This window comes from Conger conger, chromosome 19 (assembly GCF_963514075.1).
Source record: "Conger conger chromosome 19, fConCon1.1, whole genome shotgun sequence".
Lineage (NCBI taxonomy): Eukaryota > Metazoa > Chordata > Actinopteri > Anguilliformes > Congridae > Conger > Conger conger.
Window position 1 is genome coordinate 6,516,157 of NC_083778.1, and position 25,561 is coordinate 6,541,717.

A 25,561-nucleotide genomic window follows, 5' to 3' on the forward strand; every position below is an offset into this window, starting at 1 on the left:
ACCTAGAATAATGACTTGCAAATATTATGCTCACAAGATCGAAAGTAGAAAAACCCTGTGTATGACACACCAATATTTTAGTAACGTTTTGTTTTGGCACAGAGTGTCGGGCCATCGACTGTATATTTTGAAACCCAAATTTAAGGACAATGAACACAAGCAGAGGGTGAGTCATCATGTCAGTGAGCCTTTTTCAATGATAGGAAGGGATTTACAATGGTCACATTACTTATTGTACCTTTAATACAGACGTTTTAGTAGTGCGGTACCTCTGATAGACACTGTCCTATTGGATGCACAGGCAGACCACTTCCACAGCCTGTTTCTGTGTATTTCTGTCAGGAGTGGGCTCCTCTCCAGACAGGAAGCATTGTGGCACAAAGCTTCCCGAACAACCTCTCGCTTTGCAGCAGCCTTCAGCGAGCTCAAAGATCACCGATCCATAAACGCACACCTTTGGAGAAGACCAGCTACCGTCACTGCCCATCGAGATATACTAGAACTGGCACTGATTCCAATGGGGCCTGCTCAGCGGCGTGAGAAGCCAGTTCATGGAGGCGGCCATTTTGGACAATGGGGCTTTTTGATACCAGAGCGTGTGCACTGGAGTGGGTTTTGCAGCAAAGGCACTGAGGAACAAAACAGGAAGGAATTAATAGGATTTTATTATTATTATTATTATATATTTTTTAATCTTACCTCTTCTTCAGAGCGGTTCAGAAAATCAGTTCAGTGTGAATAAATTTCATAACCTAAAAGTACTGTTCAAAATAGTATAAATTCACCAGGATAAAGCCGTAGTTTATAATAGATTTCAAGGGGATAGGTGTATGTTTGGGATCATTGCCTTGCTGCGGGATGAAGCACCGGCCAATGAGTTTGGAGGCATTTTAGTGAACTTGAGCTTCTATACACTTCAGAATCAACTCTGCTGCCGCATTTTGGCCTCCTGGGGAAACGTCGATCTCTAGTCCCCTCTCACTGACCAACTGACGATAAAACCGAGGAGCGGTTAACTGACAGCCGGACTGATGTACCTTTTCATTTCATTACATTACATTATTGGCATTTGGCAGACGCTCTTATGCAGAGCGACATACAGTTGATCGGACTAAGCAGGAGACAATCCTCCCCTGGAGCAATGCAGGGTTAAGGGCCTTGCTCAAGGGCCCAACGGCTGTGCGGATCTTATTGTGGCTACACTGACCGGGATTAGAACCACCAACCTTGCATTTACCTTAACCACTACACTACAGGCCGCCCAAACACAAAACACAAACACACTCTGCTCTTTTTCAGGCTTTTCTTTTCGCTGGGTTTATCGTGTAATGCACATTCAGGACAGTGCAGGCTGCTTGAGTGTGGTAAACCTCTGTGGGACCCAACGGCTGTGCGGATCTTATTGTGGCTACACCGGGATTAGAACCACAGACCTCGCGTGTCCCAGTCATTTACCTAAACCACTACGCTACAGGCTGAACAGCAGCTGAACCTTTGCACCAGTGGAACCTGCGCAGGGCAGTTGGCCGAGGGCAGCTGCGGTGTGTTTGATTACGCCTCCCGGATTGTTCTGGAAGAGACCGCAGGTGGACCCGTCTGCATGAGGCAGGCACCCTGACCTACCGACAGCCACAGCTGACACACAAAGGAGGCCACTGACACTCCAACAGTACATATTCCCTGTCAAAAAAAAAAAAGTAAAAAGTAGTGCTAATTAGTGGTCTTCAAAGAACTCAAAATTTGTAAATGTTTTCATTTAAAAATAAATCATTCGGACAATCATTCATAGTCGATGCACCAGATAAGATAAGGAGCGTAGGCCCGCGCGTTGCTACTTCATTTTCCTAGGCAGAGACAAAGGGCCTTGGGAAAATAAAACCTTGTAATCATTCCAAGGCGGGGTTCTTGTTTACAGATTCATAACCTGTTCTGGAGATTTTGGAAAGCAGTCAGATTATAGTTTCTCCAGTATATTTGGATAGTGTTGTATCATTTTACTCTGACCAGTTAATTCAAAACAAGGTTACAATTAGGTGGCATGAAGCCAATCCTGAATAGAATTGTATTCCCCTGTGATATTTAGTTGAGTGTATCGATGGTGTAGTGAAGAAATATTTCAAGTTTTTTTTAAGCATGCTTTGGAAGTGTTTAGGATGAAATATGAGGTTGAAAAAAGAAAAAAATGCTGGAACACTTTGTGAATTATATGTATATTATTGCATTGGGTTAATATATTTGTGTATTTTGTTGCCAGGTGGACCCAATATGGCCGAGTTCATTCTCGTGTGAATGAGGAGGCCCAACGGCAGGCAGGCGAACCACATTCCTTCGCGACTGTCGCTGTGACGTTACGTAAGCTTGCCGTGCTGCGTGCCTTTCCCCCACCATAAGCAAATCCCGTTTGTCGTTCATGAATAATCAGGAGCCCGAACGGAAGATCTCCCTAGTATGATTGCCATTATTCTACCTATTCTGTCTACTTTGTGTTGTGAACCATGTAACGCCTGTGAATTTTCTGTTCTGAGGCTATATACGACTGCGAGGACCCTGCGAACAGCAGACGGCAGAAGCACAGGCGTAGGAAAATGATGAAAAAGAAGTTGTGAGCGCGCACGCTGTCGAAGCTCGTGCACGCTCGCACTGTGTCAGACCGTCGTTGTCGGGTATTTTAGTGGGAGGTCCGTGTTCACACTACCACTGTCACTTACACGCGCTTGACAGACAGGTGTGCGTCGCCAGGAGCGCACGGCCACCGTCTTGCTGGAGACATCCTGTATTCTGTAATTCGTAAATCAGTAAACCGGCCATCATGTTGTGGACAGCTAACCAGTTCGTTAGGAAATTTTCCACAAGCACCGTGAGTAACGGATTATCATTCTTTATGCATGCAATATTTAGCCTGCATTACAGCATTTCTGAAATATGAATCAATATTTAACGTATGATAGTACCGCACATTGCCTTTGAGATACTAGAAAAGGCAAGCATGGAATGTCTCACCAATTGCATGCAATTGCGCGCTGTGGTAGGTTACTATAGGTTACCGTAGGTTACCCTTCGTGATGAGTCGCTACACTTTGAATCGGGCTGACCCGCAATTAAATCATCGCCGCCACCCACGACTGTTGACATGGTCTTGGTTATGTAGGTTTCCTGTACGCACCGACACGTTACGATGATCGCTTAAAAGCAGTGTTTGTATCGCCTCCTCGCCACGTTGTCATACAGTAGCCTACGCCTGCTTACTGTATGCCTGCATATTATGAACGAGTTGCATCAGCAGGTCCTGAAAATCGTGGAGCACGCACATGGAATCGGGTTACGCGACTTCATAGGCTACTGTAGTACACTGACGAGCCACGTCAAGAAGCCGCAAAACTTTCACTTTAAACTGATACTCTGTGACATTTCCTCGCACAACAATATCATATTTAGCGACCGCTGATTTCAACATTTCGTATTTTAATTTTGAATCTGCAGAATTAGCTCGCAAGGAACACATTTTCTCAGCCATATGTTGAAGCAAACCGAAGCAGAGCATGCATCAGCAAACACTATAATCCACGGAGACGTCTGTGCATTTATTTAATTCAAGGACTGCTTTTATTATCGATCATTTTGAACATAATGCATGTCTCGTGTATGTATTATTGCAGTCTACGCGAATGACCAAGATTCCTCACCAATGTACTGAGTGCTCATGTATAATGTATGGTCACTGTATTGCCGCAGAAATATCAACCAAATACCCAAAACAAATGTACAGTAACATACATTTACTAAATACCCACTTACCAGAATACACAATGTGACGGTAAAATAGAAGACTATCTATCGTGTTTTTGGTTTCTTTAGGGTGAACATAAAAAACAGATGGTTTCTTTCAGAGTTACAACAACTGCTTATACTAATCTGTCAATGAACAGCTAAGTATGCATGCATACATGCAAATAAAACCAGCTTCAGGGTGTATACTGGCAGAAGGGCCCGTGTTATTTTCATTATCTGGGGAGTGTGACATGCGGAAGTGTCCTGAGATAAGTCTGTCTGCAAGACTGTGCATACAGTAGCACTTTAACCCAGACTGTTAGATTGTATACTCTTGCCATTGGAGACAGAGTCATCAGGACATGCACAATCTGCACTGGTGTTGTACACAATGCACGCATCATGTACACATGCGGACCCAGAGAAGTGATCAAAAACTACTGAGGAAATAGAGCAGAGAAGGAAAAAATAAATTTAAAAAAGTAGATGCGTTTACAGTATGTGAAGTATGTTACAGTATATCCTGACAGAAGTGTGTCTGATGGTTGCGGAGAGAGTGACCTCACGGCTAGGCAGGATGGAGCTCTGCTCATCCCCTCATGCCCTTCTCCTTCTTCTCCTCCCCCCTCTCCCCCCCCACACACAGGCGTACTTCCAAAACAAACTGAGGCTCGCTCTGATTGGCCAGAGCCTTTTCGGACAGGAAGTTTACACCAACCTGCGGAAGCAAGGCCACAAGGTGGTGGGCGTGTTCACCGTTCCGGATAAGGACGGGAAGGCAGACCCGCTGGGTGAGTGGCAGCTCTGTTCTCCGCCTGGATTGGACCAGGCCTCCGTGTCCAGCAAAGGGGGAGGGGGAAGCGGGGGAGCAGGGGGAGTGTCAGAAAATAAACCACACCTCATTATCTCTATCCTACAGAGGTGTGGATGAGGGTTCGATTTTTTTTTTTTTTGGGGGGGGGGGGGGGGCTCATTTATCAGCAGCCTGTAGCTGAGGAGGGGCAGCCTGTAGCCTAGTGGCTAAGGTACATGACTGGAGGTTTGGTGGTTCAAGCCCCGGTCTAGCCACAATAAGACCAGTGCAGCGTTTGGGCCGTTGAGCAAGAAAACACGAGAGTCCATTTGCAGTTTGTGCTCGAACTTCCAAGCTCGAACACCAAGGGGTGTCAAGCTCCAGTCCTGGAGGGCTGCAGTGTCTGCGGGCATTTGTGGTTTCCTTTCAATCAGCAGCCAATTAATGCCTTGAGGACAAGGACTCTTTAGCCAATGAAAGACTTTGAAATTCATCTCTCGTGCTGACGCACACCAAATACCAGCAGGCACCCAGTTTGACACCCCTGGTGTAGAGGATATAACACAGAGCTACAGAGTAGTTTAGGGGAGTGGACAAGGTTGTAGATTGGCCCTTGATCAAAGGTGTGAATTTGACTAGATTAGGGGATGGTTAAAGTTATAGATTGGCCCACTACGAGGTGAGACTTTGGGGAGGGGAACTGCTCTGCGTTGAAAAACACGGAAGTATGCTGGCCATCTCCCTACCACCTGTGTTCCTGTTGCATGGGACTGCTGCAGCTGTTGGTTGGGCCAAGGTAAAAATGACCTTGATAAAGGGCCAGTTCAGAGAATGTGGGCCAGCCCCTGGCCTGCTCCCAAAACCGTTCACAGAGGGCACAGCTGGCACCGATAGCCCACGGCGGGTGGGGGGATTCCTGGCCCCTCTCCAGGGGACAGGCCCCGCCTGTGTGAGTCGCTCCTGATTAGCAGCGGGGTCAAAGTTTGGATACTACGCAAAGTCGAGTGTAGCAGAGCGGGGCTGGGTCAGACCAGACAAGGCCAGATTTCTCTAATGCGACCACACGATTACATAAACACACACACAGGAACACATCAGGAACTGCCTGTGTGTTTGGTGCCTGTGTGTGTGCGGGCACGTTGGGGGCTATAAGACTGACTACATTCTTCAGCAATGCGAGAATGCCCAGAATCCAAATCTGTACAAATCGTGCTGTAGTCCTGTAGTCTGGCTGTGCTGTTGTCTGGCTGTGCTGTAGTCCTGTAGACTGGCTGTGCTGTATACTGTAGTCTGGCTGTGCTGTAGTCATGTAGTCCGGCTGTGCTGTAGTCCTGTAGTCTGGCTGTGCTGTAGTCCTGTAGTCTGGCTGTGCTGTGCTCCACAGGGTGTGTGGCCTTGTTAACAGATCAACAGGGGCAGCCTGTAGCGTAGTGGTGAAGGCAAATGACTGGGACACGCAAGGTTGGTGGTTCGATCCCCGGCATAGCCACAATAAGATCCGCACAGCCTTTGGGCCCTTGAGCAAGGCCCTTAACCCTGCATTGCTCCAGGGGAGGATTGTCTCCTGCTTAGTCTGATCAACTGTACGTCACTCTGGATAAGAGCGTCTGCCAAATGCCACAAATGTGATGTAACACCGTCACCCCCGGTAACCTGCAGCCGTGCCTGTGAGACCTCTCCCTAAGCCCTGGTGTGACCTGCTGCTGCCACAACCTTCCTACCGCTGGACCCGGAGCTACCGATGAAACGCGCAGAGCGACAATTCAAATGACAATGAAAATGTTGACACGTTTCTCTGGCAATGGCTCATTTGGTTAAGGGTCAGGTAACAGACTCAGGTGAGACTGAGCCAGATCATTTCAACAATCAGACGTGTGTGGCGTGACAAGCGGCTCCCGGACTGGGGGTCGGAAATAGTTTTTAAACAGAGGTGTCTGCCACGATTCCACTGTAGCCACAAGCCGTACGAGAGGCTGGGAAGTGCCACGAGCAGGCGTGGTCTGTGAGAAAATGGTTTTAAAAGCCAGAGAATGAATCCAATGTGTGCGTGCGATTGCAAATTGCTTAATTTCTGTGTTAAAACTATTTGGGCAAAATATAAACAGTTTATGCACCTAACAATCTAGGCTATCCAACGACTTGTGAAGTACTTTGTTGGTTCACACAAGTAGGGACCAACAGCTCATAGGGACCAATTGTAAAAACAGTGCTGAGATCTACATCAGCAGATTTAAGCATGGAGCAACTTAGCCTCCAGGTTGGATCTCTCTAATCAGAGAGAGAGAATAATGTCAGTGTTGGGCCATGTGTTGTCTCTGGGCTGCCATCACCCTGTGTAAGACCACTGCAAGGCTGTGATTTGCCTGAGGGTCTAAAGCTAAGAGTGACTCTTGCTACCCCACTCCAGCTGTGGTGGCAGAGAAGGACGGCACGCCCGTGTTTAAGTTCCCGCGCTGGCGCCTGAAGGGCAAGCCCATCCCGGAGGTGGTGGAGGCCTACAAGGCGGTGGGGGCTGAGCTCAACGTCATGCCCTTCTGCAGCCAGTTCATCCCCATGAACGTCATCGATCACCCGACCCACGGCTCCATCATCTACCATCCCTCTATCCTGCCCCTGCACCGCGGGGCCTCCGCCATCAACTGGTGAGTGAAGGGCCGACTGACCAATAGGGGGGCTGTGACGAAGGAACTGACCACTCAGAGTGAGTGAAATAACAGGGAGGGGGGTAGACTAATCAATGGGCAGTGGGCAGACTTAACAAGGAGAAACTTAGTCCTAATTAACTACTAAATCCAGAGAGCAGCAGACCAGCATGCGGTCAGCTTATGTCATTGAACTGCAAGGTCATAGTCAAGCCCAACTGTCATGGTCAAGCCCAAGCCCAACCACTGTCAAAGTCAAGCCCAACCACTGTCAAAGTCCAGCCCAACCACTGTCAACTGTCAAGCCCAACTGCTATAGTCAAGCCCCACTGCTATTGTCAAGCCCCACTGCCATGGACAAGGCCAACTGCTATGGACAAGGCCAACTGCCATGGTCAAGGCCAACTGCTATAGTCAAGCCCAACTGCGATAGTTAAGCCGAACTGCTATAGTTAAGCCCCTCTTTGCCAGAGTTGAAATGGCACGTTGACATGCTGGAGCAGAGGAGATGGATGTTTTTGTGACTTGGCTTAGACGGAGTGGCACAGATGACTGTGCAATAAAGTTAAAAATACTCCGGCAACGTGCAGATCCCTGAAGCTCTTCCCAGGATTGGGATCTATTCCCAATCCCACCCCGTTCCCTCTGCTGTGACAGGGCCAGGTGTCAGAAAGAGCAGCAGTGAGAGTAAAGGCTGTTCCCGTGTCCTGCAAGAAAGTGTCCCACAGCATTCACACAGGGTTGAACCCCTTACCCAATCTACAGTAGAGGCCTCTCTGTGTCCCCTAAACCGCAAAAACTAAACAAGAAAGCCTTGCGGGGTCCAAGTCCCCACATTTTATACTCCTGTTGAGTCCACACACATATCACAAAGACAACCAGCAACTTGAATAATGCTGAATGTCGGCTGTATCAATACATATCACGTGTGCTCCTATGAGAGGAACAGAATTCAAAAGGCGCCCATTACCTGTCACTTGTCAGGGGCTCTAGCATTGCTCGCGGCTGATGCACAGTCAGGGGCAGTGCATCGAGGGCAGAGTGGGCGTTTGTACGATGGAGCCAGGGTGACCAGGCTCTTGTGTGTTTCTCAGGACGCTCATCCAGGGGGACAAGAAGGCGGGGTTCTCCGTCTTCTGGGCGGACGACGGGCTGGACACCGGGCCCGTCCTGCTCCAGAGGGAGTGTCCGGTGGAGCCCAACGACACCGTGGACTCCCTGTACAACCGCTTCCTGTTCCCAGAGGGCATCAAGGCCATGGTAACCGCGGAGATTACACCGGGTGGCTCGTAGCAAGTCAATGGTCACCTTAGCTCATGATAAGGGGGGGGGGGGGAAATTGCTGAAGCCTGCTTTGAAACTGAGGATGTTGCCGCTTTGTCAGATGAACGATAGGTTCTATTAACAGGGCAGGTGGAGGAGTATGTACTGTAAGGTCAGTCGGTTGGTCGGGGCCTTGCAAGGCAGCCAATCGCCGTTGGTGTGCGAGTGTGTGCGATTCAGTGAATGAAAAGCATCAATTGTACAGCGCTTTGGATAAAGGCGCTATGTAAATGCAGACCATTTACCATTACTGTTAAGGCCCATCCACACCAAGAACTATAACTATAACGATAAGTATAAATATATACTTTTTTTCCCCTAGCTGCACAAACAACAGAAACACTGACAAATCAAAATTCATCCGTATGTACAAGGCCTCACATTCAAATTGGCCCTTTGCAGAATGTTATCGTTCATCAGTGTGGATGCTCACACCGTTACTGTTATAGTTATTGTTCACAGTTGCAGTCCTTGGTGTGGACGGGCCCTTAACTGTGCATTGGGTGGGCGGTGCAGGTGGAGGCGGTGCAGCTGATAGCAGATGGGAAGGCCCCACGCATCCCGCAGACAGAGGAGGGGGCGAGCTACGAGGGGATACAGAAGAGGTCCAACGCCAAGGTGAGCCGCCGACACAGGGCCAGGTGCTGAGGGGTGTGGGGCAGGCTCTGGGGAAGGGGGCAGCTGTCCATTCACAGAGTCGGGCCCGAAAGTAAACATCTTCAGTAACTTGGAAGTGGCTTGTTAAGTGGGCATCCCGTAAACCTATAGGAATTTGTCTTGAGGCAGTTGAGAGTTGAGGGAGATTAGCTTGGGGCTGGGCTGCAGGTGGGGGGTGGACGGGAGATGATACCGGAGACATTCCTCAGGAGATATTTAAGGCCATGGCCCTAGCGGGTTTGGTTTTCCAACTATGCTTCAGCTGGCAGCTGTCCCTGGAGTTCCTGGAGGGCTGCTCAAGAAGGGCCCGCAGAGGGGGTCATCTCACCCTCTCAGGGCCAGGAGAGGCGAGGGAGGTGTCGGTCAAGTTCAGGTTCTCCACCCGAATTCTAACCCAGACCCTGACCCTACAGGTCAACCTCGCACAGCCTGCGGCGGTTATCCACAACTGGATCCGCGGCCATGACAAGGTGCCTGGGGCCTGGACCGTCATCAACGGAGAGGTAGAGAGGCTCCCACCACACACTCACGCACCCACATACACACTCAAATCCACATACATACACACTCACATACACAGACACACTCACGCACCCACATACACATACACACTGACATACTCACAACCACATACATACACACTCACATACACAGACACACTCACGCACCCACATACACATACACACTCACATACTCACAACCACATACATACACACTCACATACACAGACACACTCACATACACACTCACATACACACAACACCCAAACACCCACAGACACACAACCACATACATACACACTCACATACACACACTCACAATGACAAGTGCTATTCATTTTCTGTCTATCACTAAATATTCCACATATATATGATACATAATTTGATATTATTTTATAGTATGTAAAACTGGTAGCAGGCCATTGCTTTATTACTGCTAATATAGCAATTTTATAAATTCACAGATTCAATGATTTATATGAATTTGTATATATGTATATGTATGTATGTGTATATATATATGTATGTGTATATATATATATATATATATATATACATACATACATACAGTGGGCTCAAGAATTATTGGCACCCCTCACCAGCAATGCACAAACAAGGCTTAAAAAAAAAAAAAAAATATATATATATATATATATATATAATTATAGAGAAAGGTAATACACCAACATGTGCCAAATACTGTACTTTATTAATGTTTCAATGGAAACAACCAAAATCATAATCATTTAATAAATCAAGGTTTCAGAATTATTGGCACCCTTCACCTAGTACTTAGTGCAACCACCTCTGGCAAGGATAACAGCATGGAGTCTCTTCCTGTAATTTTTGACAAGATTACGGAACACATTTGGAGGGATTTTGGACCATTACGCTTTGCATATCCTTTCAAGATCCTTCACGTTCTTGGGTTTGTGCTTATCAACTGACCTCTTCGACTCACAGGTTTTCGATTGGATTGAGGTCTGGTGACTGATATGGCCACTGCAGAACGTTGATTTTGTTGTCACGGAACCATTTCTGTGTGGATCTTGAGGTGTGTTTTGGGTCATTGTCTTGTTGGAAAGTCCACCTACGACCAAGTCCCAGACTTCTGGCAGAGGAAACCAGATTTTTAGCTAAAATTGGCTGATACTTGCTGGAATTCATTATGCCATCAATCCTAACCAGTGCCCCTGGACCTCTGGAATTAAAACAGCCCCAAAACATGACTGACCCAGCACCATATTTCACTGTGGGTATGAGGTGCTTCTCCTTGTATGCATCTCTGTTCCTACGCCAAACATATCGATGCAGTATCTGACCAAAACGTTCAATTTTGGTCTCATCTGATCAGAGAACCTTGTTCCAGTCATAATGTAAATGAAGTTTGGCAAACTCCAAGCGCTTTCTTCTGTGTCTTGTGGTCAGAAAAGGCTTTCTTCTGGCAACCCTTCCAATGAGGCTGTGGTTATGGAGGTGGCGTCTGATGGTGCTTTTTGAAACCTGGTGACCCCAAGATGCCACCAAGGCCTGCAATTCTTTCACTGTGATCCTTGGGGATTTTGTTGCTTCTCTCACCATTCTCCTCAGTATCCTGGGGGGGCAAGATGCAGTTGCGTCCTCTACCCATGAGATTTTCAACAGTTCCAAATCTTTTGAACTTTTTTATAATTGCTCTGACAGTGCTCAGTGATATATTCAATCGTTTGTGAATTTTCTTGTAGCCATTACCACGTTTATGAAGGTCTACGACCATCTGCCTCTTTTGAACTGCCAATTATTTTGTTTTGGATGACAAAGGGATATTGCATGTGTGTTACCTCATTTCTATACCCTAGTGAAACAGGAAGTGATGTAATCACTCAATACAGTTCCTTAACACATAGATAAACTTAAATAAGGGGAATTTAATACCTGGTTTAATTATGGTAGGTGTTATTTACAATAATCTTTAAGGGTGCCAATAATGGTGAAACATTGATTTGGAGGAAATTGATTTTTAATTAAATCAGTAAATGATTTTTGTTGGTTCCATTGAAACATTAATATAGCACAGTATTTATAACGTTGGAATTTTGAGTTTGTCTATAAATATATTGTTTAGAATTTCTTTGAGTATTGTTTGTTCATTTTCTGTCAGGGGTGCCAATACTTTTTGAGCCCACTGTATATACATTATATATATATATATATATATATATATATATATATATAATTTCAACAAACTCAATTTAACATAGACCTAGTTATATTTAAATCATAGATTATTTTGTAATAAAAAGATAACTGTGAGAGATTGGTACAATTTCAAATTTGAATTGAGTGAGAGGAGTTTGTATGGGCTATCTATAATATGTAGGCAGCTCATTTCTGTTGAAAAGCTGGCCAAACTCATCTAAACAACACCCCTCCCTTCCCTACTCTCAAAGCAACTTTCCCTCCAAAATGGTAACAAACGAAGAAATAACCAAAGAGCAAAGAGACAAACACACTTATTTTGCTATGTTTACCCCATAAATGAGGACCTCTCAGAAAATCAGCATACAGCTCTATATATGACTCAAGATGCTATTAAAAGAATAAAAAAGTGAGGACCAGCCAAAATGTCCCCCAAAAGGTCCTCACTTACCCAAAAGGTCCTCACTTGAAAGGTCCCAGTACTCACGTCGGTCCTCACTACTACTGCAATACGAATACGAACACACACACACACACACACACACACACACACACACATTTACACTCGTATACACTCTCTCACACACACACACACACACACACACACACACAGAACTGGGGTCAGTTACTTCTCCATTCAATTCAGGGATCGACCTGTGTGGCTATTTATCGATTCATGAATAGGAATTTCAGGGATGGAACGGACCCTCAGCGCGTGACCCTCCACCGTATGCTCAGTGATCCCGTGCCCCCCTTCCTAGCTCCCACCATTAGCCAAGTGGCTTCTATTAATGTGTCCATGTGATATTCACCACCCGCTCATATGTGGCCTTCCACCAGGGGCAGCCGGTAGCCTAGTGGCTGAGGTGCTTGACTGAAAACTGTAAGCCTGGTGGGTTCAAGCCCCAGCATGGGGGTGGGGACTGTCCCCTGCTTAGTCTAATCAACTGTTTGTCGCTTTGGATGAAAGCGTCAGCTAAATAACTTATGTAATGTCATGCCCCACGAGCGGGAGCTGGGGGGTAATGCTCATGTTGGTGTCTGTGCGTCTCTGTAGCCCGTGACCCTGTACGGTGGGAGCTGAGGGGTAATCCTCATGTTGGTGTCTGTGCGTCTCTGTAGCCCGTGACCCTGTACGGTGGGAGCTGAGGGGTAATCCTCATGTTGGTGTCTGTGCGTCTCTGCAGCCCGTGACCCTGTACGGGTCGTCCATGCTGAGCGGAGGTGTTCCTGCAGGCCAGCCTCTGGCGATCGAGGGGGCGTCTAAACCGGGCCTCATCACCAGCACCGGTCTGGTCCTGTTCGGGTCCGACGACAAAACGGTAATGCTCCCGGCAGCTGCTGAATCCCTACAAATGAAAAGCAGTCGATTCCTGCTCAGAACTGAATTTCAGTGCTGCACAATTCCTCAGAATAAAGGGAAATACTGCAAGATATTACAAATACCTGGACTTTTGTTTTGAATAATTATCAGTATATTCATAACAAAATTAGTGTAACGTATGAAACCGGAAATATTTTCAAAATATGTTTAGGTGTCATACAGCACCAGTCAAAAGTTTGGACACCTTGCCCTTTTCTGCTTTTTCTGATTGATGACAAAGAGAGGAAATAACACATCAAACAATTCACATGTGAATTCAGATACCTCAGACCCTTGATGACTAAAAACCATTTAATCCACAAATGTGTTCCCAACCCCCAATTCCCATAGAGATCCAATTAAATGCAAAGTGGTTTTAGTATTGCTTGAAATCTGGTGATGTTGATAGATTACATGGCATACAAATATATGCAACCAAATACAAAACATTACTATTTCATTTGTCTTTGTTAATTTGTCTCAAACATTGAAATGTGTAAAAAGTGTTATAATTGCTACATGGTAAAAATGTATAAATGTACAAAAATACTCTTTAATAAAAGCTGAGAATCATCATATTGACCACATGTGAATTGTTTGATGAAACAGAGAAAAAAAAATTATATTTCTCTATGTTTCGAGTACATTTCATTTTCATCAGGGATAGCACTGCTCAGTGTCCCATGATGCTTTGCAGCTCCTGGTGAAGAACCTGCAGTTTGAGGATGGGAAGATGATCCCAGCGTCCAAGTACTTCTCCACGGGCGAGACTGCCAGCGTGGAGCTGACAGACGAAGAGAAGAAGATGGCGGAAGAGATAAAGGTAATCCTGATCAACGCAACCAATCAGAACACTACTGCATCAAAAAGGACTGTCAACTCAACCAATCAGAACACAACATTACCAGTCCCTGGACCCCAATAACGAGTCCCAGGGGTTCCTCAGTACATCCTTGATTTTTGCTCTACAATAAAAAAAGTACATTCTTGGAATTAATTCCTGTTATTCTATTCTTGTTGAAGGCTATTTGGCAAGGAATTTTGAGCAATGTTCCAAAAATTGAGGACACAACCGATTTCTTCAAATCAGGGGCTGCGTCTATGGACGTGGTCAGGTCAGTCCAGTGTGTGTGTGTGTGTGTGTGTGTGTGTGTGTGTGCGTGTGTGTGCGCTTAGACTGTCTGTGTACAGGAGTGTGTGTGTGTTTAGACTGTGTACATGTACATGTATGTGTATGTGTGTGTGTGTGTGTGCGTTTAGATTCTCTGTGTAAATGTTTGTACATAATGTGGGTAGAGGTGTGTGTGTGTGTGTGTGTGTGTGTGTGTGTGTGTGTGTGCGCGTTTAGACTCTGTGTACATGTGTAAGTAATGTGTGTACAGGAGTGTGTGTGTGCGTGTGTGTGTTTAGATGCTGTGTACATGTGTGTGTGTAAGTAATTTGTGTACTCCTGTCCTCAGACTCGTGGAGGAGATTAAGCAGAAGTGTGCTGGGGTTGAGCTGCAGAACGAGGATGTATACATGGCCACTTCCTTCCAGGACTTCATTCAGATGTTTGTCAGGAGGCTGCGGGGGGAGGACCAGGAAGAGGAGCTTATCATCGACTATGTGAGCCAATCATTTCACACCAGGAAGGGACTGGGAAGGCAGTGAAGTCACAGGAGCATACCATAGATATCGGAACACTCCAGCGATCGAATACGATTCCAGAAACGCAGGGATCAAAGCAGCTTTGTCCATCACACCACCAAATAAATTTATAGCTAGACATATGGGACCTATCCACCAAGCCTTATCACTTTACCTGTAGAGCCCACTGTCTGCCTAACAGCAAGTTACCAAACGAGAAGCAAAGCAAATGTATTTAGCATATATTAGTATAGATTATCATGAAATAGTTTACAATATGTGGGTAAATAAATTGCGGCTTTCTAATTTTGTGTAATAGTTTTTTTTTGTTTTTTTTTTACAAATACTGTAAATAAATATATAATTTGATAATACTTATTACAATTCCAAAATGGGGCTGCATGTTTACAGTGAATTTCGTTATAGTTTCTGCAAGGGCTCTGTGAAACTGTGCAATCTGACGAACGTTCCACTCTCGCGTTCCTCGCCAGGCAACGAAAGATGTCAACAACATGACCGTCAAGATGCCTCACCAGTGCTTCATCAACGGCGCGTTCACCGACGCGGAGAACGGGAAGACCTACAACACTGTCAACCCCACGGACGGCTCGGTGAGTGGCGGCCCCCCTCGGTCACACCTGTGTGGAACGCACCTGCTCCTGAGGTCCAGGACCCCCCCCGGCCAATGGCGTGCTGTCTGTCGCTCAGGTGATCTGCCAGGTGTCGTACTCGTCGGTGGCCGACGTGGACAGGGCGGTGACAGCGGCCAAGGAGGCCTTCGAGAACGGGCCCTGGGGCAAGATGAACCCCCGGGATAGAGGAAGACTGCTGTACAGGTGAGCTTGCAGCCTCTACTGCCCCCTACAGGCTAGCTTGGGATCTGCATCTACATTTCTGCACGACCGAAACCACCCCCCCCCCCAAAGTGCTTATTTCAGCCGGGGTGCAGGTTGCAGGAGTCACCCCTTTGTGAAACTGCCATTCTGTTACATTCTGGAGGAACTGGATCTGTACTGGCCAGCATTCACAAACACTGGTATCAGACCAGAGACTCCGCTACCCAGTGGGTTGTGCAGCAGTAGAATGATGCTGTATTGTCATGCATTTAAATCAGAAGAACAGCTGGTTTGAGTCCAAATAACGGAAGCGTCTCTCTTCCTCTTGACCTCCTTTCCCTTCAGAAAGGGGACCCGTGATGCTGAGCCTGTGAGGCCTTAATTTCTCTGACTTCTCCAGCCCTGCTTGTAAACCACTGCCAGCATATAGCAGAACATTCACACAGTCTAACTCAATCTGGCCCTCCCTCTGGGCCGGTTCTGCTGCCGGTGTCCATTCTTACTCTCCAGTCGGGGACTGTTTTAGACCTGGGACACCAGGGTCACGTTTAGCCCCCGACAAAACTTAGCAAAACATATATTTATAATGAAAGGGTGGTGTGTTGAACATCCTCTTGCAAACCGTGGGCAGACTGACTAAGGTAGGTATGGTTTGCTACTATGGTGCCTGAGAAGGCCATTCGGTGAGTTCTCCGGGCTATATCATCGATTCAGGCTACACCCCCGACACACCCTCCAAACCAAAAGGGAACAAAAATACCTCAAAGCCTGTTGCAAGAAGTTGCACACCGTTGGGAGAAAACATCTCGTCAAAGAAACCACAGCAAAACATTTTCCGATTGAATGTGCCAGAGGTGAGTGGCATCACTGGAACTTATTATTAGTGGCAGTGACATTATTTAATCAGTTCATTATCAGGCAGAAAAGATCAACCAGCAGCGCTCCAGGCCCTGAGGGCCAGATTTGGACATCCCTGTCCTAAACCCCTTCTTACTCCTAACACTGGCCAAAGCTGGGACCTCCTGTTCGCTTGAAACAGGTCCAGGTTCCCACCCCTCAGCACTACTGACCCACGGCCGCACCTCTCCCCAGGTTGGCCGACGAGATGGAGGAGCACCAGGAGGAGCTGGCCACCATAGAGACCATGGACTCGGGGGCGGTCTACACGCTGGCCCTGAAGACCCATGTGGGAATGTCCATCCAGACCTTCAGATACTTTGCTGGCTGGTGCGACAAGATCCAGGTACAGCGAACCTGACCGGGCTGCTGCAGAAAGGGGAGGACGGCATGGGGAATACCGGAAAGGGACTATGGAAAGGAAAACAAGGGGGTCGAGAGGAACATTTTTCAGTCCACCACCTTGGGTATATGTGTTAAGTAGACATTTAGTTTAGAAGAACCTTGTTTGGACTGAATAGCTTCTTGACCTTACAACAATTTCTTACAGGACCAGCAATTAGACTCGCTAGGTAATAATTCTTCAAGATAGCTAAAAATATCACTGTTTTGGATCATTGTCCACATCCTGCTGGAATATTTATGTAAATATTCATTAAGATTGTTCTTATTGCATGTCCTGCAAGTTCTCCAACAGACTACCACTCTCACTACAGCTTGCAAAGCAAATTCTCCACCGACTTGAGTCATAACATGCATCTTATAATGTCATCCACCATTGTAGGGGGCAGGGGATTATGGAAGTATGCATTATGATATATTTTGTTCTCCTTCAGGGCACAACGATACCCATCAACCAGGCCAGGCCCAACCATAACCTGACCTTCACGAAGAAGGAGCCCCTCGGGTGAGAGACTTCATCAGTCTGAGTATCTTTCATGTTTCACAAGGGCCCTGAATACCCTCCTGCTCAACAACAACTTCAGTCAAACTGTCACTGTACTGTACTCAGGTCGACAAAACTATTTTCACCTCAGTTAAGGCTAATTTGTACTTTATGCTTTGATGTCCGATGTCCATTTGACAGTTTTGACGTCAAGTTGACACAGTTGAAGGTTGGCGACAGGTGTCCTGTGACGCCTGTCAGAAGTTACGTGCAGCTGTGATTGGTAGAAAAACTAGGCAAAAGGTTGCCACGTGAAGCATACTAGTTCACTACTCGGATACTGGTATCCTAACTAAAAATGTAAAACGCTGTCAGACAAAAATTCTGTCAGTAGACACTGTCAGCAAAGCATGAAATAGCCTTTATCAGGCCCTGGATGGTAATCACACTGACACAGTGCTTCTGTTGTTTGCGCGGTGGTAGGGTGTGTGCCATCGTTATCCCCTGGAACTACCCTCTGATGATGCTAGCGTGGAAGAGTGCGGCCTGCTTGGCTGCTGGGAACACGCTGGTCCTGAAACCTGCTCAGGTAAGAGTACCTGTCTGTCACCATCTCGCATTTATAAGGCCCTGTTCACATTCGTATTTCGGGGCTCAGCAAACAAAGTTAATAACGGGAGTCGTACATGTTCTGTGTTTGTACACAACCACATTATGTAGGCAGACTGTAGCTTAGTGGTTAAGGTAAATGACCGGGACACGCAAGGTCGGTGGTTCTAATCCCAGTGTAGCCACAATAAGATCCGCACAGCCGTTGGGCCCTTGGGCAAGGTCCTTAACCCAGGTTGTTAACCCTGCACTGCTCCAGGGGAGGATTGTCTCCTGCTTAGTCTAATCAACTGTACGTCGCTCTGGATAAGAGCGTCTGCCAAATGCCAATAATGTGTGAACGAGTAACAGGACTCGCTCCTGCATCGACAGCTGTCAGTAAATTTGTAAAAAGCAGTGGTATTTGCTCCGCATCTCGCATCTCAAATATTCACGAGGGCACAAACGGTGATCGCCAATGTCAACAAACAAGGACGTATCAACATATTACAACTACCATATTAACCACTAAAATGAGGAGGGACAAACATATTTAGCAGTATTTAGCTTAATTGTACATCACTCTGGATAAGAGTGTCTGCTAAATGCCTGTAATCTAATGTAATGTAATGTAATGAATGGGGCCACAGTTTACTGTAGCCAGACTTTGCTTACATAGATGTTGGCTCACCTGGTTTCACAGGTGACCCCACTGACGGCGTTGAAGTTCGCCGAACTGACCGTCAAGGCCGGCATTCCCAAGGGCGTGATCAACATTGTGCCGGGCTCAGGTAAAGAGAGGAGTGAAGGGGTGGGGGGTTGGGGGGCACCTGCAGGTGCCTGGGAGCAGGCCTCAGTACCAGGGGTGAGGGATTGTGGGAAAGCAAGGTCCTCCAGGAGCCTGGAGCAGGCCTCAGGCAGTACCGCTCAGTGCTCTTCTCTTGCAGGCGGCCTGGTGGGGCAGCGCATGTCCGACCATCCCGACATCCGCAAACTGGGCTTCACCGGCTCCACCCCCATCGGCAAGCAGATCATGAAGAGGTAAGAACAGGCCAGCCAAACGTTTTCCCTCAACCGGCATCGTATTGACATGGTTTGTAGGATGTGGTGTCCATTCACACTTGCCCTTGGGAGAGCTGGAGGGTTTACAGGTTTCCACCGTCACTCAGTCTTCTGTCATCTCATCAAATGCTATTAGAGAGTCTGGTTTCTGGGTTCTGCACTGGCAAAGGTAAAAACAAAACCTAGAGACCCTGTGGCTACAATGTAGGCCATCTGTAAGAAAAGCATAACAACACACCCCAAATATCACACAGTCTTAGTAAAAGTACAAACCACAGTTTTCCTACAATAAAATAATAAAATCTACTGTTCTTATGAATGCGTATAGCCAGGTGGTAGAGTAACTGAAATACTCGGCCTACTGAACTTCCTGGTCATATACATGTCACTTCCTCTCCTAGTTGTGCGGTCAGTAACCTGAAGAAGGTCTCTCTGGAGCTGGGGGGTAAGTCCCCTCTCATCATCTTCAGCGACTGCGACATGGACAAGGCTGTGCGCATGGTAAGCATGCGAGTCTGCCAGACGTCTCAGGACAGGGACTTTCTCCCACTTACAGACCATGCGCAAAACTTCATCTTTATCTTTCTCGCATTTCACATTCACCATGACATGAAATGAAAATGAGACTAGAAATCTATGGTCAGAAAAAAATTAAACGATTTAATTTGGATGCAGAGCTTTGATGTACGGTAAAAATGGAAGGCAAGTGAGAGCAGATGGGGGGCAGAAGGCAGGAGGAGGGGTCTCAAACGACAGTTAGCACAGCATTATAATTCAGGGGCAGAAGTTGACACAGAAGTCTTCCAGGTGGACCTTTCTCTAAATGTATGCAAAAGGTTGAAAAGTTGAATCTGAATCAACTTCTGAATTTTTGTTCATGTCCACATCGTCTACTCCCCCATCCCCCCAAACAAACAAACAAACCTCGAGCAAAAGAAATTCACGTTTCATTTTCCTGGTCTGAAACAAACCCTCCATTTCAGGGCATGAGCTCCGTGTACTTCAACAAAGGAGAGAACTGCATCGCCGCCGGCCGACTGTTTGTGGAGGAGTCCATTCACGACGAGTACATCAGCAGAGTGGTGAGACTTCAATCCTTGTTTTTCTTGCATGGGATTTCCTCTCTCGCCGTTCAAAACCTAAACAAAACGCAACCCGGCGTGTGGTCGTGGACCACGCCTCCAAGAACGGAGCTAGGGCCAGGAGTCATTGATCAGGTTCACGCAAGCGACTCACTGGCGCAGTGGATAGGATGTTCTCCTTGTGCCCTTGCAAGTTCCTCCCCCCACAGTTCCACGGCAGTAATGCAGGTTAGGGTAACTAGGCGGGACATTAACAGGGCATTGCTTTAACAGAGCACGCAACGCTCAGTCAATCAACCCTATACACGCGAGAGATGCGTGGCTAGGACCCGCAATGTCGGTGGTTCGATCCCCCGGTGTTGCCGCGATAAGATCCGCACAGCCGTTGGTGCCCTTAAGCAAGGCCTTAACTCCACGTTGCTCCCGGGGAGGATCGTCTCCTGCTTAGTCTAATCAACTGTCGCTTTGGATAAAAGCATCAGCCAAATAATGTCATGAAATAATGTCATGAAATGTTAACAAATAAGTATCACAGCATTCATTCACATGATCATTGCGAGAGCAAAAGTCTTGTGTACTTCGTCTCAGTGACTCTGCCCCCTTCACTCTTCGCTCGAGGTGGAGGAGATCAAGAAGATGAAGATCGGCGACCCTCTGGACCGCTCCACGGACCACGGGCCGCAGAACCACAAAGCCCACATGGACAAGCTGCTGGAGTACTGCGAGATCGGGAGGAAAGAGGGGGCCACGCTGATCTACGGGGGACAGCAGGTCGACAGGCCAGGTAGGACGTCCCTGCCCTGCACTGTGCGTAAAACCTGTGGTTTGTCAGAGCGACTCTCCGCTGGGCTGACGTTCCAAACCAAAAATAAGCAAGTTCAAATTAACAAGCAAACGCGAACGTTGATCACGTAAAGGATCACTAAAGGATTGCTTCGCATCTTTTGCTAAAACTTCAATTCAAAGCCGAGTCCCATATAGACATCTGTCCCTAATATAAGCAGGGTATAGCATTACATTTTGTCGAATAAATGCCGATCTCAATTAGAAACCGGGTCAAACGGCAGTTTGAGAATGTTTACCGTTATTTATTTTTTTTACTTGCATTGCAACGTAACATTTGCTGATCGCCCAGAGAAGGAGTTGGATCGCAATGGCGCCTGCACAGAGGAAAAAGTACAATCTAAAATGCAAATAAAGTTTGAAATTGCTGCTAAAAATAAACTTTATAAGGTAGACTACTTGATACTCGTCTCCTCTTCTCCTCTGTGCCTTGCTGTTTAAATGACACACGCTGTGGGGCCAACTTGCATTTCGGGTCCACGTGGGGAACTGACTGTCAGAATTTTAAGATTGCAGATACATTCGAATGACATACAGTATTTATTTGACTCTCTTATCCATGTGCTACAGTAATGCCATAGTTTTGTGTGATTATTGCAGTGATTTGCTGAAATTGAGTCTTTCAGATTCAATTGGTTTTAGTTATTTTCTATGAGGTATGGTAAATCGAGGTGTCGGGCACTGCACTTCTTTAAAAGGCTTCCGCCTTTTTCCTTTTCCCATAGGGTTGCATGTAAGAAAAAAAGGTGCTGGCCGTTGAAAAAAGAAGTCGAGTGTGAACACAGCCTTATTAAATAAACGCCTGTCGCTAATGATAGCCTGTCTCTATTAAAGGCCTCGGTGTGCAAATAAATAAAAGCCCAAGCTATTATATGAAGTTTTACAGTAATCCATCTGGCGATCCAAGCACAAAATGCCTTCTTCTTCGTGACCGTGATTCCGATCCACTAACTCTGCCAAGTCCCTCCCAAGTCCCTCCCTCTGGAGCAGCGAGCCAATTGTGCTGCTCCACGAGAGCCGGCCAAACTTGGCTTTTTGCAGGACCGGGAATCGAACCCCGGTCCTCGGTGTGCCACCACGGCTCCCCACCATTTCCAATCTGGTGGACAATTTGACCAATTAGGAATATACAGGCAGCACAGTTGGGAAGAATGTTGCCATTACAGTTGGTCAGATTCAGACAGGCAAAAAAAGTTGGCTTCATGTCAGGTATGCAGTTGTATTTTTTTTTCCTGTTTTCAGGCACGTGCGCTCGCTCATTAACAAGCATCGTTCATGATGTTACCATAACTGCGGTTGTTTGGTCACAGGCTTCTTCATGGAGCCCACTGTGTTCACCGATGTGGAGGACCACATGTTCATCGCCAAAGAGGAGTCATTCGGGCCGGTCATGGTCGTATCGAAGTTCAAAGACGGGTAAGGCCCGTCTCCTCTGTGGACCACGTCGCAACTGAAACACTGACCGTGCTTCGGCGGTTTGGGTGCGGATAAGGTCGCAGTCTAACACACTCTGGGCCCCTCTTGTTTCAGGGACGTGGACGGCGTCCTGGCCAGGGCGAACGACACGGAGTTCGGCCTGGCGTCGGGCGTGTTCACGCGCGACATCAGCAAGGCCATGTACGTGAGCGAGCGGCTGGACGCCGGCACCGTCTTCATCAACACCTACAACAAGACCGACGTGGCATCACCCTTCGGCGGCTTCAAGCAGTCTGGCTTCGGCAAGGACCTCGGTGAGCCTCGAACCCCCAAACCCCACCCCACCCCACACCTTTTACAGACATGGTCCTGCTTCGGCAAGGACCTCAGTGAGCTCCAAATCCCCAACCCCAAACCCCACCTTTTACAGACATGGTCCTGCTTCGGCAAGGACCTCAGTGAGCCCCAAATCCCCAACCCCGAGTATAGATGCAACATCTTTAAAGCAAGTTAACTATGCTAAGGAAGAATCAAACAAAAATCCTGAATACATACAAAGAATCTAGAAAAATCATAATAACCTGAATGAATACAAAACACTTTGTGTGAGGGAATGGGAGGGGAGCGGAGGTCGGCCTTCAGTCTGGGTTGGGTGACGGCCAATGCATTTCCATCCACTAGGGTGCAGTACACACCAGCACCGACAGGGAAAAGCAACCGGTTACTCCCAGCAACAAAAAACCCTGCTCTGGTTTAATATCAGATTTCAGTATCAACCCTATATATATAAATATATATATATATATATATATATATATATATATATATATATATATAAATATGGATACTTATCCTATTATCACAGGGACACGTTTTAGAATGACAATATTATATTCCTAGCTTTTAAAACTTTGTCTTCAGCAACAGCCATTTCCACCTTCCCCTTTGCCTCAAACTCCCATAATTCACTGCAGCCTGATGTCCCAGAGACATGGCTCTAAAGCTTGGGAAGTGTAGTGCAGTGCCAAACTTTCTCTTCCGCCCCTTGCAGGAGAGGAAGCTCTTCACGAATACCTCAGGACCAAGGCCGTGACTGTGGAGTACTGAGAGCAGATCCGTCGGACTCGTTAATCGATATCTCCCGCCGGAGTGATCGCCGTCAATCAAACATTCAAAATCAGTGTTCACCCCCCTAGCCCTGCACCCACCCGACACCCCTGCCCCCTCCACCCCACCCCACCCCACCGGCTTTGCTCAAAGCAAGCTTGCTGAAAGATCTCCAAAGAGAGAAGGACTCTTCTGCTGCAACCTCTTGCACGGCTGCACCCACGTGCCTGCAGTTCATATGCGTAAGGGAACACAGCCACAACACTGCAGACTGGAGGACCAAACCCAGGAGCGGATCTCCAATCACCAGGACCGGACTCAAGCCACAGACGTCAGAACCAAATATTGCCGGTACCATACAGCAGTGCAACTTGAAGAGGTCAATCACGAGGAAAACCTGTGTCGCATAAAGTTTGAAAAGGTTGACTGCACAAAAGCCATTTCCACATATAAATGTAAAAAGTATATTTTTACAGCCATTTTTAATTTAGAAACACAAATAAGATTATATTTATTTGAACTAAAGAGAGTAGGTTTACTTTGATATCTCTTCTTGCTAAACGTAATCCAGTAGGATTGAAGTCCTTGTCCAAATTAGCATGGCGTTCCAGGCTGCTTGGAACTGGACAACATATCAAAGTTAGTTTCGATATAAATACTTTATTTTAAGAGCCCTTTTGTATGTGTGAGTTGTACATTGTATTTGATATTGCTGTTTGGAAATGTCCATAGCAAACATTTAAAGAAGAAACAGACGTGTAATTTTGGGTTAGAAATCCTTCTGCATCCAAAATTTCACACCAGGACTCAGAAACTCTCATACACTACACAGTGAAGTATTCCGTCTTATCTGAATTTTACATGTCGTATTCTGAAATATAGATTTTCCCAAAAGCAGATAAAAAATGTTAACGTGCAAATTAAATAAATAAAAAATAGTATAGGCGGTCTAGACACCCAGCATGCACAGCTTTGGACAAACAGGAAATGTGTCAATTCTTGTCTCCCAGTCTCATAAAATGCTGGTTATTTCAGCATCAGCCTAATGCAGGACTGTATGCTGATACAAGAGGACATTTATTTTCATCAATAATAATACAAGCCTGGTTGAAATAAAGCTGATAAGTGCCAATCTCTCTTATCTGTTTTTTTTTTTTGCCATCTTAGCTAGTTCCTTCTTCCAACATCTGTGCATCATGCAAACATTAGCCTTCAGTTAATGAATCAAAAATTCCCAAAATGAAAAAAGAAAACTTTAATATTCACATTTGAAATTCAATTGAAAAATACAGGTTGTGTACGGCTTCTCTCAATACTTACAAACATAGCAGAGGCAAATGTATAAATGTATAACATGTCGAGGCTCATTTCAAGACAGGATTCATAACTTTACTTCAGGTCCTCAGGGTTTATTTCTTGTTTGACTAGAAGTAATAATAATAATTCTAATTGTTGGGCGGAGTGATTTGTGAAAAGAACACTACAGGTTCAAATCCAAGGTCACGCGTTCCAACAGATTTCAAAACAGATCGATATTAAACATGGGAAACATCGGGTAAGGTTGTCCGCCAAGAAAATGAGACCTATTACAACTACATTGAGCCTCTCAGCATCAGCTAAACACCTTTTCAACCTTATTTTGAAAAAGACGACCCCCTCATACAACAATAATTCTGAAAATAGAAGTAGATTTACTCATTTTACTCAAATCTCATTTTTGTGAACGAACATAGGATAACATTACCTCACCTAATTTCAGAAGACTTCCTTTCCTTTCACTCTATCGTGATCTTGTCCGATTTACGGTGACACTGCAGTATGAAATAAAACACATTCGTAAACCTGTGACTTACAGTAGGGTGGATAGAAACCGAACTGCAACACGTGCTGCAGGGTGAGCCTGAACAGGACCAGGAGAGCCACAGGATTTAGTCTGAATTCCTTCGTAAAACTAGAAGCGTTTAAAGCGGTTGCTGAGTTGCGGCAAAAAG

General features: G+C 46.3%; 1 protein-coding gene across 1 annotated transcript; it reads left to right on the plus strand.

Annotated features, from left to right (window-relative positions):
• The first annotated feature begins 2,665 nt into the window (after positions 1-2,665).
• aldh1l2 (aldehyde dehydrogenase 1 family, member L2) lies at positions 2,666-24,702 on the plus strand. The gene is made up of 23 exons (XM_061229168.1): positions 2,666-2,857; positions 4,415-4,559; positions 6,969-7,203; positions 8,298-8,463; positions 9,043-9,144; positions 9,597-9,686; positions 13,049-13,183; positions 13,922-14,047; positions 14,248-14,339; positions 14,685-14,832; positions 15,345-15,464; positions 15,562-15,689; positions 16,782-16,932; positions 17,423-17,493; positions 17,956-18,061; positions 18,764-18,851; positions 19,008-19,101; positions 19,524-19,623; positions 20,106-20,204; positions 20,823-20,988; positions 22,358-22,463; positions 22,578-22,777; positions 23,515-24,702. Exons 1-23 carry the CDS (start codon positions 2,810-2,812, stop codon positions 23,568-23,570), a joined length of 2,772 nt encoding a protein of 923 aa, XP_061085152.1. The 5' UTR covers positions 2,666-2,809; the 3' UTR covers positions 23,571-24,702.
• The last annotated feature ends 859 nt before the right edge of the window (positions 24,703-25,561 follow it).